The sequence below is a fragment of the Juglans microcarpa x Juglans regia genome, chromosome 7S (genome assembly GCF_004785595.1).
Source record: "Juglans microcarpa x Juglans regia isolate MS1-56 chromosome 7S, Jm3101_v1.0, whole genome shotgun sequence".
NCBI lineage: Eukaryota > Viridiplantae > Streptophyta > Magnoliopsida > Fagales > Juglandaceae > Juglans > Juglans microcarpa x Juglans regia.
In genome coordinates this window covers 5119616-5135589 of record NC_054607.1, presented here as the reverse complement: position 1 = coordinate 5135589, position 15974 = coordinate 5119616, and the positions used below count along the sequence as shown (strand labels likewise).

At 35.9% G+C, this 15974-nt stretch overlaps 1 protein-coding gene and 1 pseudogene across 1 annotated transcript; one reads left to right on the top strand and one right to left on the bottom strand.

Annotated features, from left to right (window-relative positions):
• Window positions 1-2244: 2244 nt before the first annotated feature.
• Window positions 2245-5982, bottom strand: LOC121240425 (transcription factor RF2b-like). The gene is given in 5 exon segments (XM_041137871.1): window positions 2245-2948; window positions 3086-3170; window positions 3857-3989; window positions 5327-5405; window positions 5408-5982. Coding segments are annotated over 5 exon segments (1164 nt in total). The 5' UTR covers window positions 5910-5982; the 3' UTR covers window positions 2245-2583.
• Window positions 5983-10492: 4510 nt separating this feature from the next.
• On the top strand, window positions 10493-13039 carry LOC121240413 (annotated as a pseudogene).
• The last annotated feature ends 2935 nt before the right edge of the window (window positions 13040-15974 follow it).

Sequence of the window (15974 nt, the reverse complement as noted above, 5' to 3'; positions counted from 1 at the left end):
GATTAGATAATTTGTCAAAGGATTTTTGGGTTTTAGTACTCTTTTAGAAATAATGTATTTTTGTCAATGTTGTGCTCCACCACTGAACCTTTAGGTTGTGTTTGCTTGTTGCACACTGTTTCAAATGTGAATATTCCCAGCATCGGTTAGTTGGATACTCTATTAACAACCCTCACAAATCATTTGAGGCTGGCTTCCCACCTATTTGCTTGGTATCCCTTCAATTGCGTCTTGCCTTGTTACCACCACCGGTGCCACATTTTGAATATTCACGAACAGGCTGATATGCAATATAACATATGATGAAATAAATGTTTTGTCATATATCACTCTTATCAACAGTGTGCTGATGTGGCAATGTCTATAATCATTAGATTAGTTTTTTTTTTAAATAATAAATTCAATGGTTGATAACTTGATATGCAATATCATATTATCTTTATTTACATCATATAACATTTTCTTTAAAAATCGTGAGTCCCAGGTTTGAGAAACTTCAAGGAACAAAGTATTTTCTCCAGAGAATGACGGGCTAAAGCTAAACAAAGCAAATTTATCAAAATTGGTATGTTTGGTTGGCTGTTAGTGGGCCAATTGCAAATTATTTTCGACTTGGTGAGCCCAAATTTAAACTCTTTTTGTGTGCTAGACAACTGAAATGACTGATGGTAGACCCAGCTCTCTGGCCTGGAACGAAAAGAACAAAGGGAATAAACCAACATGACCCCTTTTTTCCACGTGAAAGTCCGTGGCAATTTGGATTTTCTCACCAATATCAGTATCACTGAAAAATCTTCGACCCAGTCTCAGTTTCCTCGCACCAACCATTAGCAGAAACTGTAACAGCCGCCATTTTTGTCACTCTATATAAACCTTATAGCCATACTTTGTGTCCCAAGACTCGAAAATAAACCAAAGAAAGGCCCTCCGAACCAGGGCAAGGTTGGCAGCATACAGTAGTGTTTCTCTGCGCGATGCTCGTGGCTGCTGTTCGTGTCGATGCAAAGCTAACATGTGAGGAGGTGACAGAGTTGCTGACTCCATGTATCAGCTATGCGATTTTGGGAGGGACGGTGGCGGAGGCCTGTTGCGAGGACATCAAGGCAGTTGATGCGGGTTCCAACACCGTTGAAGAAGACAGGGCCACATGCAGTTGCATCATGGATGGTCTTTCACATATCCTATTGATCAACTACGACTTAGTTGCCACACTGCCCGAGGCATGTGGCACTACTTATCCCTACAAAATCACACCAACTACTGACTGTTCCAAGTAAATATATCATCTCTGCCTTTTTCTTTCTTGATCTAGCATTACCATTCGAATAGCATACTAATTTTATGGAATTTGATATTTGTTTTACAGGGTGGACTAGGTCTATCGGGTGCAGTTAGCTTAGTGCATTTTCTTGCAAAATAAGGACGAAAATAAAGCTCCAAGGAAGCTAGCATCCGTGTGTTTTGAGCACAATGCTTTTGTTGTGTGACTGTGTCCATTATAAGGGATATCAAGTCATGTTGTATACGATTGCGGTTTAATCTATTGAAATTCTATATACAAGCAATTAAGACAAGTTTTTGTATTATAATAACCACGCGCATCCCAACATGATTGTCTCATTGCCATGCAAATCTTCACTCAAGAAGTGTGCATATAAGACACAGAGGAAGAGGGGAATCATTTTCAAATGAAGAACTGATTGGCTAAGGAGCTTGAGCTTGACCATCTTTGCCCTTCAATATCTAATCTCGGGAGGTTCCTCAGGCTGCTTTGTTTGATGGAAAATCAAGAAAAAAGAAATAAGCTCCAAAAAATCTCTAATATTTTGTTTTTTACTCGATAGAAATGTCTCAAAATCACGTGTTTATTGAGTTTTACACAGAAAAATACAAGTGAAAAAAGAAAGGAAGAAAATGAACCAAGGGTCTTTTGAGTGTTATGGGTCAAGGATGATAGGTTCAACAATAGTATTTTATAATTTGTAAATTCTAATCTTTAAAAATTTGAACAAATGGGTTTACTCCCATAAATTAGGGGTGAGAGTTTAGGCCACAGGTTCAATAACAATATTTTGTTTATTGCCACATGACTATGAGGTCATCGGATCTCATGTGCCATGCACTTAATGGATAATCGAGAAGCCATACCAACTTAGTCTGATGATCGCAGGGGACGATACCCCACCAGGTTAAATGAACAAGAGCATCTTGTTTCAGTCAATGCAAGAGAGAGAGGAAGAAGCATTGGTGACAAAGTTAGCATGGTATCAACTTTAAACCAGATATAAAGGAAAAGGATGACATCATGGCAGCATCCCAGCATCCAATGGGATTGACCTTTCGATCCCATTCTGAATGAATGTCATGAACATAGCAACTAACCTGAGGGAGATAACCCTTTTTGGGGCACAACCCTAAGAATAAACAACAAAGAACCAATCCATAACACCAATGGAATAAATAATAGAATAGTAGAGTACCTTCTCTAGCTCTAGATAACTAGATGTGAAGTCTATAAACAATCTAAGAGAAAGGCGGGCCATAAACAGGTCAGCAGGTCAGCAGCATAGCAGCCAGTTTGTATCAAAATGTGGAGTTACTTCCACTCGCAGAAAGCGAGGGGCCTTCAGACTTCACAAGAGATGGTCCTTTGCCACTAATGTCAAGCCCCTGCAATCGGCCAAGGGGGTCATTCTGCATCATTTCTGAGAGTGGATGAGAATTTGATTGATGCAGTTGGTGAGTTGACATGCTAGATTGGGGGTGATTGAATGGAAATTGCATGTTCTGGTGGCCAGCAGCTCCTGGTTGTTGTGGAATTGGGAAAAATGTTGATGGGGTGTATGGCATTTGGTGCATTCCCAAGTTAAATGACTCTGAAGGGCTCATTAATTCCCCAGTGACAACCTTGAGCCTCTCAACTTCCTTCTTAAGTGCTTCATTCAGAGCTGTACAAAATCATGGACAAATTTCATACAAAACGTTTAGCCCAGGAAAAAAGTAGCATTGGAATCAAAGCATTGAATACAAGAAATCGCTGAGAGAGTTATATAAAACAATTTTTATTTTCAAATATCACACTGACCGTCACGCAACTGAGCCTGTTGCTCCATAGCTTGTAAGCGAAGCTTAAGCTCTGTGTTTTCGGTACTCAAACCAGTTGTGTCCCTCTATATAAGAAGAAAAGAAGCAAAGAGGTCATAATCCTTGCCTAAACAGCAGCATGTATGCATGTGTGTGCGCTTTGTGCGAAGTAGCCAAAGAACTCTGAAAGCAACAAATAAAGATTTAAGATTGGCAGTGGAAAAATAGCATAAGATTCAAGGAAATTGTTACCGTCTTCTTTTTGGCTACAGAATTGCAATATTCTGCATAAGTGAAGAACCTTTTCAAGGGAGGAAGCAAATACAATAAGAATACATCACAAATAATCCTTTTATCATTTATGGGTAATGCCAGCTTCGGGAAGCATCTGCATGTCTTATTTTAAAATATGTTTCAAGTGCAGACATTTGTAGATAGCAAGCAAACATGAAATAGATTGATCATCATGCAAAAGCACAATAAGAAATCTCTCTTTGGTTCTCGCATACAAGGGCTATGAGTATCATTTCATCAATAAAAATCTTTTTTACTGATAAAAAAGGAAAGAAATTTCTATTTGGCACATCTTTTTTTTGCTTTCTTCTTTTTAACAAACAAAATATGCATGTCATCCAATGAAACATAATTAGACTTATCCATTTCCATTGTACTACACATGACAGCCAAAATAGCTCTTTGGCATGTTAAAAGGTAAGGATTAAAAAATGAAAACTTTAAAAAGAATATAGATCCACGAGCTGCCAAGGCTAACCTGGAATAGTGTGAGTTGGGCAGAAAGAGTGGTGGCCTCTGTCTGAAGGGTCTGAACCTTGCGCTCAAGTTCTAGTATATAACGGGCCTTTCTCTCTTTTGAGCGGGCAGCAGACTGGCGATTTGCCAATATCCTGCATACGTCGAATACAACGTCAGCTCAAGCTCCCAAGGGCCAATATGGCAAGAATACAGAAAACCGAAAATGAGTGGACAGGTACAGCGACATATGTTACCTAGTATTGGTTTGTCTGTGCGTGTGCGTGTGCGTGCGCTTTTTCTTAGACATGTGTTGTTTTGTGCACGTGTAACTGACAATACAGCAACAATCGATACTATGCAAGTTAATTTCCTAATGATTAATTGTTAATTTCTATAAGTTTGCATTTCCTAATTGAAACATATATTAAATCGATCACCATCTGCCATATATAGTGATATACAAGCTGAACTGGATTTAAATAATTGGGCAAATCTTTGGAAAGACACTATATTTAAAGTAACTTGATGACTTTAAATAACCTATCAAAAAAATTTTAAGTAACTTAATGATTATTATTATTTTCTGTTGGGCTAACTTAATGATTATTAATTAACATATCATAGAGCACGGAGAGATTTGCTAAAGAAATGGACTTTTATAGACAGAAGAATACTTTGACCAAGCAGCAGGAGAAGCATTATCTTTTAAATTATCACGGGAAAAAATCCACGAACTTAAAGTTCAAATTATATCCAAATTATGTTTTGAGTTTCTTCAAAGTCACGAGTTATAAGCAACGAGGCTCCCTTCTCAGCCTTCTTGGTGCATAAATAGATGGTTATCAATGCGATCTTACATTGTCAAGTTAAAGTGACACAAATCAGAAAATGTTGGAAGACTATACATGTATACGTAAACATATACATATTCATTTGTGTCTGTGTGTGTGTATCGATTGCCATTAACTATATATAAGGATGAAGAGAAAGCAACGAATTTGATACTTCTTGTATCCCAATTAAAGACATTTACTGTAGCTTAGAAAGAGAGATGACTTAACAAAGGCAATCATTCTGCAGAAACTTGGAGATCATGCTAAAACCTACCCATTTAGCAATTTCTTTCGCTCAATGACGCATGTAGATAACTAAATTCCTTTTTTTTTTTTTTTGAAAAAAGAATGCTCATAAATGATCAAACTGAGCCATAGCCATGCCCAAAATGCATAATTCAGGACAGGAGTGGGATGTAACCTATATGGCTACTAAATCAAGTAGTTGTACCAACCAAATAGGCTAGCTCACTAAAATGGTTTAAAATTCCAAGAATCTTCAGCGATTAGAAAAATTCAAGATCGAAATAATGACCAATAAACGAGAAACCACTCCCTACTCCCATATTTTCTTTCCTACTTTCTATGAAAACTGAAAACTTTAACTGTGTATGTGTGTGTGTTTCTGTGCGTGAGAGAGAGAGAGAGAGAGAGGCCTTTTGGCACGCTTAGGATCGAGGCTCCAGAGCTCCGCAAGCTTATCAGGAGGCATGGCCTTCTTGGCCTCCATAATCTCCCAAAAACACCGGCGGACGAAGTCGTAGTGGAGGACCCATCGACGGAGCTGCTATGCCTATGCCTCGTCCGATTCCCACTCCTCTCTCCTCCATTGCCCTCACCGCCACTCTGATCCGTACCAAGCTTGTCGACGTCAATGTAGGTGGAGAAAAGGTCGTCCTCCGATCCCATCTCCTCAAGGCTGGCCGTGGACGACCCACCTCCACCTCCGCCTCCTCCGCCGCCGTTGAGCGGATCGGAAGGCGAGAGATCCGCCATATCTTCGGGCAGCCTGAAGCTGACCTCCGAATGTGCCCTCCTGTGGTGGGTCCCAGCCGTCATGTTCCCAAACGTCTCCGACGCTGTCTGGGGAGGAGGAGTAGGAGGAGGAGGAGCGGCATTGTTGTGGGTAGGAATGGGATTGGAACTGGGAATAGGTTTTGAGGGTGGATCTTGCGTTTGTACGGACATTGACATTGGTGTGATGCCTTCGTCTAAACCATTTGAGGGTGTCGAAGACATCACCTTTTCTTTCGGTTCTCTCTTCTCTTCTCTTCTGTCGTTGCAAGAAAATGAAGAGAATATAATATTAAAGAAATATGGAAGGACCTCAACAGATCGGACTCTTCAGAGCCATTATTTTCTTCTTTTGTTTTTTATTTTTCCCTTTTGTCCACAATTTCTTAATCATTATTTCCTATTTTTATTTTTAGGACTACATAGCAAAATTATCATTGAATTTTACATTTTGTTAGACTTCTTCTAAATTCACTGACTCATTATAAAAATAATAATATATAAATAAAAAAAAATATATAAAAAAACTCCATACACAAAAAGAAAAATGATGACGAACGTGCATGGAGATAAAAGATCTCCCGCCAAAAATGGCGGGGCAGGGCGAGAGAAGAAAACTCCTTCCGAAAGTGGTAAATACGGCGTTAATATAGTTGACGAAAGTTATCGATGATAATACTGAATAAATTGAGTAAGTAAATTAAAAGCCTAGGGATAGTTTTATTTTATTTGACTAAATTATTTGATAAAATCTAAGGTGTCCAATTCTCTATTTCACACGGTAACAAATAAATATTTATTTATATTTTTGCTGAATAAAAAATAAATATCTATAAAATGAATGATAGACATATGAGAGAGAGGATATTATTTTACTAAATGTAAACACCCAATTTTATATCTCTCTTTTATTTTTATGATTCCTTGTAATTCTGTATTATTCATCTATGTCTAGAAGTGATTAGGTTGCCCCTAAAAGGAAAGTTCCAGCTTAATCTATCTTGTGAATTGTTAAAGTTGGCTGTTATAATTACTAGTATTTATTTCATTTTTTATTTTATATAATATTGATTAGAATATTTTAGATATCCTCCTTCCTTTTTTCTTTTATGTAACGTGTGATGACATTATGGAAAGCTGATTTCCAATTTTCTTCTGTTTTTCTTTTTCCTATTTTGGGTCATTAATTGCAAGCTGATCTGGAACTTCTAGCACCAGGTTTCATTGTCTCTAAAGAGATGGATGCACCTTTTAGGAAACCAATCCCGTTGTAGGGGGCCAACAGTTTAATCATGTGTGTTAGTCTAGTTTGTAACAGCTTAGCTTATTTGAATTGAATTTAAATTTAAATCTAGTTTAATATTTTAATACATAATTTTCAAATCATTAATATCACTTAATTTAAGACTTATTTACACGTAAAATTTATAATTATTTTTAACTCAACACATTTTTATATGCAAGATTCATAATTTTTTTTAAATTCTCATAAATATACTTAAATTTATTTTAGGTGAATTTTATAAAGTTCACTTTATTATTTTAATTCATTATTATTCATAAAAAGTTTAATTTATTTTAATTCAGCAGTTTAAGAAATTTGAATTAAATGATTAAGGTTGTCAAACTCTGTAGTGAACTTTCCAATTCTCGAAATGATTATGTTGCATTTTACTCTGTCACTAAATAATGCTACTTTTTGTGCGCAATTAAGGTTTTTCAAATACGATAATTCTATTAGAATGTCTTTTTACTACGACGACATATATAATTTAATTTAAAAAATAAATTTTTAAAATTTAAATCTTATAAATTAAATTATACAATGATTTGTGGAGTAAAAATTAAAATCATTAATGCGATGAGGAATGTGACAAGAAAGAAGTTGTTAAGAAAATCCAACTATCGTTTTTTGGATTACCTCGACTCCTAAGTAGATACATATGACCATATGTAACATTTTTCTTAAACTAATTCCTTAGCCAGGGATAACATTTTCAGGGTTTTCCTAAACATAATATCTACCGGTCACATGTAGTCAAACTAAGGCTCCGTATGGATTCCTTTTCAAATTTTCGTATAAAATATAATAAATAATTTAATTTTTTTAAATTTTAAAATAATAATAATATTAAAAAATAATATTCTAACAATATTTTTTTTTTAAACTTTTATTTTTCATCTAAAATTATCTCATCTTATCTCTGAATCCAAACCAATCTTAAGAGAAGTGATGGATACATCTACGAACACATTTCACAAAAATAAACTAAACTTATAAATTGATATGATTTCATATGATACGTTATATATATTTTATAATAAAAAAAAATCTTACAATCTATCATATCATATTAAATGACGTCAATTTATAAATTTATTTTTATAAACTTCTTTTGTGCTCTCAAACTAATTATGCAACATATACATCACTTGAGAGTAGGAAAGTTACGAGTTGAGATTCAGATTCTTACAAATTTTTAACTCAAATATAATTTTATGCATGTATACTCCACTGCATTAAGTATTGAAATTTATAACTCACGAGTAGCGTTCATTTAATATAGTATGATCTACATATTATATTTATCTCTCTTCAAATTTAAAAAAAAAAAAAATTAAAAAAAATATCTAAATTAAAAAACTGTAAGGAATTATGTGAGGGATTGAACCAGTTGGTTGGTTAGGTTGAAGGGAAAGGACATCATTGAATGTGATGTGTCTCATTCCAACCGTTCTGGATTATTGGATTTGTCTTATTTATTCTTCGTCTCAGCTCCCACCATCTAAGTAACAGAAATAATTAAGGATCGTGACCCTCTTCAGTGAGCTGATAACCACCTAACAAACTCTGACCGGACTACGTTTTGGATATATGGGCCACGGATATCGGGTGACATGCTAAAGAAATTATTTATTTTGTGGATAATAATAGTAAATATAATTATGAATTATGTTGTTGCATATTTATTTTAAAAAATAATGAGATTTATTATTAATAAATTAATTTTTTTCTCCTGAGTCCTGGATTAGATATTCCCCTCTTTCTTGGCCCACTGTGTTGGGCCTAGGCAAGACATTGAAGTCTATCTCGATCTAGATCCTCCCTCCGATTACCCGAAAATCACCAAATGAGCCAGCTCAAAAACTGTATTAGCAGTAAGGGGATGCGTCACGCAGGAAACAAGTCTGGGGACAGACGGGACGCACTAACCTTGACACTCTTATGTGATACCTAGCATTAAAGGATCTACATCGACAAGTGAACGGAGAGCATAGAAAACCCCCTATTCTAGAAGCGATAAGTGACTACTCTGACCAACTACGATCGAGACGCCTCCCGGGGAGCCACCTTAGATGTCATGCTGCATTAAAGGCCATGACTTGGGCAACTATGGGCATGGCGTAGATACCTTAAACAGAGCACGGAATGTCCTCCCGAATCTCGTGTAAAAGTCATGATTCAGGTATGAGTAAATCTCTCTGAATTCTCTAATTCTCCTATTATTCTCCAAGAAGAAGAAGTATTGACTTTGGCATCGGAGGCTCTTCGGACACTCTCGATCTCACCTTTGTCTCAATGTTTGCAGGTAGAAAGATCCTGACCCAGGTTGCTGGAGCTTAGTCCAAGTGTTCGAAACACGACATTAACAGGTTCCATATTATTTACTCATTTAAAAAAAAAAAGTGCAGCATTTGCGCACTTTATGACTTCAAATATCATTTATGTTTATAAGTTTTCGAGGATATAGACCTTTATTTTTATTATTATTAAGTATAATTATATATTAGGTATAGAGGAGCCACGTAATTTAAATCTTTAAAATCATATAAAATTTCTTAAAGTTATCTTCAAAGTTATTTTTAAATTTAAATAATTAAGTTTATAATTGCCTAGAAATAAATCAAGTAACTCAATAAATAAAGTTATATATACATATATAGAAATATTAATAGCAAAATTTTATTATCTTGTGTATTATATTAAGATACATTAATTTATAAATTTATTTTTATGAAATTCTTTTGTGAATAGTCACCTCCATAAATATTTACCAAAAACTAGACGTGGATAAAGAACTCGGGGAGAGTTTTTTACTGAATTTACATTAATTAATAAATCCAAGTGCTCAAGTTAATTTGGACGGAAATAACATCAAGAAGAACCCTTCACTACTTTGGACGTACATGATCAAATTCAAAATGGAACCTTTTTTTTTTTTTAAACTCACTTGCGATACTTCATATGCCTGAGTTGAACGTAAATATATATATATATATATATATATATATATATATATATATTGTGTAACTTTCCATGATAACGACTTATCGATAAGACAATGATATAAACTTGAAAGATTCATGAAAATTTAAATGAATAAAACAAAGCTTTCTACTTGTTTTCTTGGAAGATTCATTTAAGATGGATGTTGATTCAGTGATACATGAGATCAAAATTATGAGCTTTAGGCGTTTTCTCTTGGTTCAAAGCTGTATATTATTATATATTGAATATGTTTCAATGGCTATCGATTTCTTCACCCTTGTTTCTTAACGAAGTTCTTCCTAATCATTTCTCTTTTTATTCGCCGGCCATGGCGGAATATTTGATTCACTTGTGTCCTAATCTTTCTTTCGCTTGATCTCTAGCTTTTGTCTTTTTCGTCAAAGGCTCAAAAATACCAAACAAATGTGCTTTGTGTGTGTGTGTGTGTGTGTGTGTATATATATATATATATATATATATATATAGTCTCCTAGTTGTCTCGGTTCAAAACACAAAACCGAAGGTTAGTGTCAGCATCATGTCTTTCCTATTCTTAGTAGCATTCACTCTGATCTCAGCCTTTCTCCTTTCAAAATATCTCTCTAGGCCTCGAACTAGAAGTACTCTTCCTGGAGGATCCCTAGGGTATCCTCTGATTGGAGAGACATTGAGCTTTCTTCGAGCTCAAAGAGAAGATCGAGGCCCCGAATGGTTAGAAGAAAGGATATCCAAACATGGGTCAGTGTTCAAAACCTCCATCCTAGGTTCCCGGACTGTGGTTATTATTGGCCAAGCTGGTAACGAGTTTGTACTTGGTGCTGATGATGATGTTCTTGCTGCCAAGCAACCTCTCACACTACAAACCATCGGTGGGAAGCAAAATATATTTGAACTCACGGGTTACAGGTACACTAAGACCCCTTTAGGAATGTGTGTCTCTATATACATGATATAATAAAAGAATTACATAAAATAATCCCACAAATTGAGGTGACTCTATTTGATCTGTTAGATCTACTTTATAATAAAAGTAACTTTACAATATGATGAACCACATCAAGTCACATCAATTTGTGAGATTGCTTTCGTATAATCCTTTTGTGGCTAAAGTATTTCCCTAACTATATTATATTGTTGTTTGTGTGAATTAAATGCGGAATAAATATTGTAGGACCTACTTAATGTGTTTATTTTTTTCACTCGAGACTTTCAGGTAAGGACAACAACTTGAGGAAATCGTATTCCGACTCACTATATACTATAAAAAAACTGCTTATTTATGATCAGTTATTTTCAACGAAAATAATTATTTTCTGTCAAAATGAATCTACTTTTTGTTGTAAATAATAATTATCGTCGCAAATAATCCGTCATAAATGTTCATCTTTTTTCTTGTAGAATTAATATCTAGCTATTTTGACGTTTTGACTAATTTATTAGGATCAGCTTCTGCATAATATCTTAAAAAAGATGCATTATTTTTTAGTTCCATTTGATCATCCGTTCTCATTTATCATACAGGTACAGACTAGTAAAGGGAGCTATGATGACATTTCTAAAGCCAGAAAGCCTTCAAAAGTACATCAAAGAGATGGATGAGTTGGTCAAGACCTTATTACTAACAGAAACCAAAGGGAGAGACACAATTCAGGCTGTGGTGTTCATGAAGGAACTTACATTCAGCATAGCAAGCAACATCCTTTTTGGCATCAAGGATGATTACACAAGGGAAGAACTGTTTGATGATTTCTCTTTGGCATTCAAAGCAATTTGGTCACTTCCCGTGAATTTCCCTGGCACTGTTCATTGGAGAGGTCGGAGAGCTCGATCAAGAATTGTGAATAAGATTTTGCCAATAATGGAAAGGAGAAAGGAGTAGCTCTCTAAAGGGATTCGGAGCCCTTCAAGCGACGTATTGTCTTGCATGTTAGAACTGAGAGATGAAAATAAACAACCTATTGCAGATGATATGATTATAGACAATTTTGTTACCCTAATGATTGCCAGCCATGATACCTCTGCAATTCTTCTAAGCTTGATGATATGGAATCTGGCTAGAGATCCAGAGATCTACAAGAAAGTTTTAGAAGGTATAGATCACTTATAAATATTAGTCGTTTTGTGGTTTGAATGATTTCTCTGTGACAGTTTTTCTGCTTAATTTTTAGAACAAATGGACATTGTAAAGAAGAGGGAAGGAAAAGAACAAAAACACCTAACATGGGCAGAGACACGAGAGATGAAATACACCTGGCGAGTTGCACAAGAATTGATGACGATGATCCCTCCTGTGTTTGGTAACTTTAGGAGAGCACTGAAAGATACTAGCTTTGGTGGCTACGACATCGATCCCCAAAGGATGGCAGGTATAATGTGACGGGAAATATTTTCTTCTTCAATCTTATTATTTCTAATCATATATGTTATCTTGTTATTTGAGGCATGTTAAGTGATTTTCATTTAAGCAGTTGACATATGAAAACATTTAAGATGGAAAGTAATTAACACTGCTTTTAAGAATACTGACCTCGATCTGTCTTTTCTTGTTATTTGCTACTTTTTAATATCATGGTAAAGAGCTAACATGAAGTATGCTTTCTCTAGGTGTTGTGGGTGGCTTCTGGAACTCATATGAACAAAGACATATTTGACAATCCAACAGAGTTCGATCCATCTAGGTTTGAGAACCCAGCTAAGCCAATACCTCCTTGTGCTTATGTTGCTTTTGGAGGAGGACTAGGAAACGAGTTTGCGAGGGTCGAGACACTGACTATCGTTCATAATCTGGTGACAACGTACGAATGGTCACAAGTAAACCCAGAGGAAGTGATCACCCGTGAACCAATGCCATATCCATCCATGGGTCTTCCGATTAAGATCAAACCAAGAGTACTACATGAAGTTTCTAATTAGCTCAAGTCTTTTCATGTCTTGCCTGATCATGCATTACAGCTTACTTGTGTACTTGAAGATCTCCTCATGGGTAAAACAAAAGATCTCGAGGTGGTGGGGGGCCTTTCTTTTACATGTGGTGATCATGGGTATACACGCTATAATAACAGTGTTGGCGTTCTTTGTGTGAATTGCTTGTGCAAGCCATGCATGATGTTTGTCGACCAATTAAGGACCTTGCTTTATTATATATGATCAAGCTTGTACATCCAAGTTGGTTTATTACAAAAACAAGGAATACAAGATATATATATATATATATATTATAATTTATAGCGATAAAAAAATTTAATAATTGGAACTTTTTTGCTGTTTATAATACACCTTTTCTTAATGTTTAATTTCTTAGAAATATTATTATATGAAGATAAACAAGCACATGCTGCCAAGAAATATTGGACTTTGATTGTTGCATTTTACCCACAAAGAAGCACATGATCTTTAAATCATGGTTTTTTAGTATTTTTTTTTTTTATACATTTGGGGAGGGGGGTTTTCGAACCCAATACCTCTACTTTGGAGGCTAAGAGTTTATGTCAATCAGGTCACAGGCTTTTGACTTTTAGTATTTAAAGAACGCAATGTGCTATATATTTTTTATAATTTAGGATCCAAAATATAAAAATCCCAATTTTCAATGATGCAAATTATACTTTTATCCGTGAAGAATTATATCTTCTCTTTTCTTCTCTCTAGTGTAAGAAATCAAGAAAATGAGAAACAAACACCATTTAATTAACTAATAAATAAATAAATATAATTTTTTTTCCAGCTGATAATTAAATCAAACAAAACAAATGTTCTGAAATGAGAAGCAATTAGACCAAAAACAATAATCCAATGATGAAAAATTCCCATCACAAAGGATGAATTAGAGAGGGAGATGGTAATGAGTAGGAGTATAAGGGGAAAAGGATGTGCTCATAACGAAGGAAGGTGGGCTACTGTCAGCATGGGCCCTTGGAGTCATTGGTCTGGACGGCATCATGACACTCCGACCTTGACCATGTCCGTACGCTCTTTCCCCACTTCTTCTCGGCCCTTTCTCAGCCCACTTGAGCTCAGCCTGCTTTACCAAACTTGGGTACCCAAAACAACACCCTGTATTTCCTGCTCTTTCTATATACCTACAACAATACCAAGCCCAAACCACATTCAAAAGCTGACCCAGGCAATTACCCACAGGCCCATATTAGTTTTGTGGAACAGTTGTGTAGAATATGTGTCCTCTGTACTAGCTTGCAAATATAATTTTATAATAACAACTATGGTGTCGAAACAAATATAGATGTGTTGGGGTCCTTTGTCTTTGGTTTTTTGTCAATATGCTAGTTGCCAACTGCTAAAGGAGCAAGGACGGCAAAGTCGGCCCAACACCCACAATATTGCTGGGTTTCATAATTGATTGCCGGCCTACAAGATTGTTTAGGATACCATCAGCCTTAACTCTAATGAACTCTTGTGATCAATCTTGAAAACCATCTAATTATTTCATAAATTTTGTTTGGTGATCTTGGGAATGATGTAAAGAATCTGTTGGTCATTATATATAGATTAATGTTACGTATAAGTCTAAAGTGTACAAATCTTGCGCAGATCTTTGTAAAAATATTAAATTCCACTAAAAAGAATTATTTATATATATATATATATATAATTTTCCGGGATTCACTTTTTTAAAACTTGTACAAATCATATATAAATCACAATCTTAGTAACAATCATATATATGTTACATATATATATATATATATATATATATGTTACCTTTGGCTGAATCTTCTCCCTAAACACTCGATGCACTTTCTTCCTTCAGTCATCTCTCCCATGCCCATGCCCACACATTGCCTGCAATACACTCTTCCACAAACCTGCATATTCAAATGTTCTCATTATCATCGATGATTTTTACATTCCTTTCTCAGAATGCTAATGCAAAGACTAACATGTAAATAAGTTAATACGCAGAGGTACTGAAATTAAAATCATGTAAACCTTCGCCAGAAAAAAAAAAAAAAAAAATAGAGCATCTGAATTTTGAAGATTATGGGGGAAAACATTTTGAAGTCTCAAAACGTTGGACTTGGACAATTGGACGGACAGATTTGGAGTGTAAATAGTCCGAATTAAGCTTTTATCTCTGATACGTACCAGGCATCGATGCAGGAATATATAAATATAGGTACTGCAGTTAGTGCAGATATTGGAGTGAGGAATGCCAAGGCGCCTTCGTCCTCGACCTCTCTCCTGGTACATGGAAGTCATGCCAAGACTACTCACGTCATCGTGGGCATTCATGCTACGTCCATCCACATCTGCGACGTGCCCGAATCCCGAGTGACCATTTGTGCTCGCATGATGACGATGGCCCGGCGTTGCATGGCTTTCTTCGCCAAGGTAGTTGTGAAAAGCATGCCGTCCGTACATGTCACCGGTAGTACTGCTGTCTCTCTTGACATGTTCAAAATTATGTTGCCTGCATGCTTGCAGGCCTTTGGTGAAATCAAGACTGGGTAATTTGTTCAAAGGGTGGCTCCTTTTGTGGGTTTGGCTTCGTGAATGGGTTCCATTAATGTGGTGGGTTTCCTCTTTTCGGAAGGTTTCGTGTTTCGGGTCACATCTGCAAGGTCGTGAAAAGAAAGGTTGACAGAATCATCTGGGATTCCCAGATACAGTTCCTCAAGCTCTGTTCTCGCCTTTTCCAATGTTGCAGAATCCCCCATTTCTAGGTTAATGTACTGATCCTGATCACCGAGAGAGAGAGAGAGAGAGTTTTGGTGAATTGTTGAAAGAAGGCAGCAGGGGGTTTTATCAAGTTGGACTGGGAATGGAGACGGCCGGTGATGATAAGGCCAAGCCATGCATGAAGCCGGTCTTGGACATTGTACAAGATTCTTTTCTACCATATACATGACAACAAAGAACGCGTCAGAACATTTCGATTTTCGAGAATAACCAATTAAGAGACAGCATTAAATCGTGACAACCTGATTCCGACAATCTAATTCGTCTCACCACTCAACGTTAGAAAAACGATCGATATTACTAATCATGGGTACAATATTCGA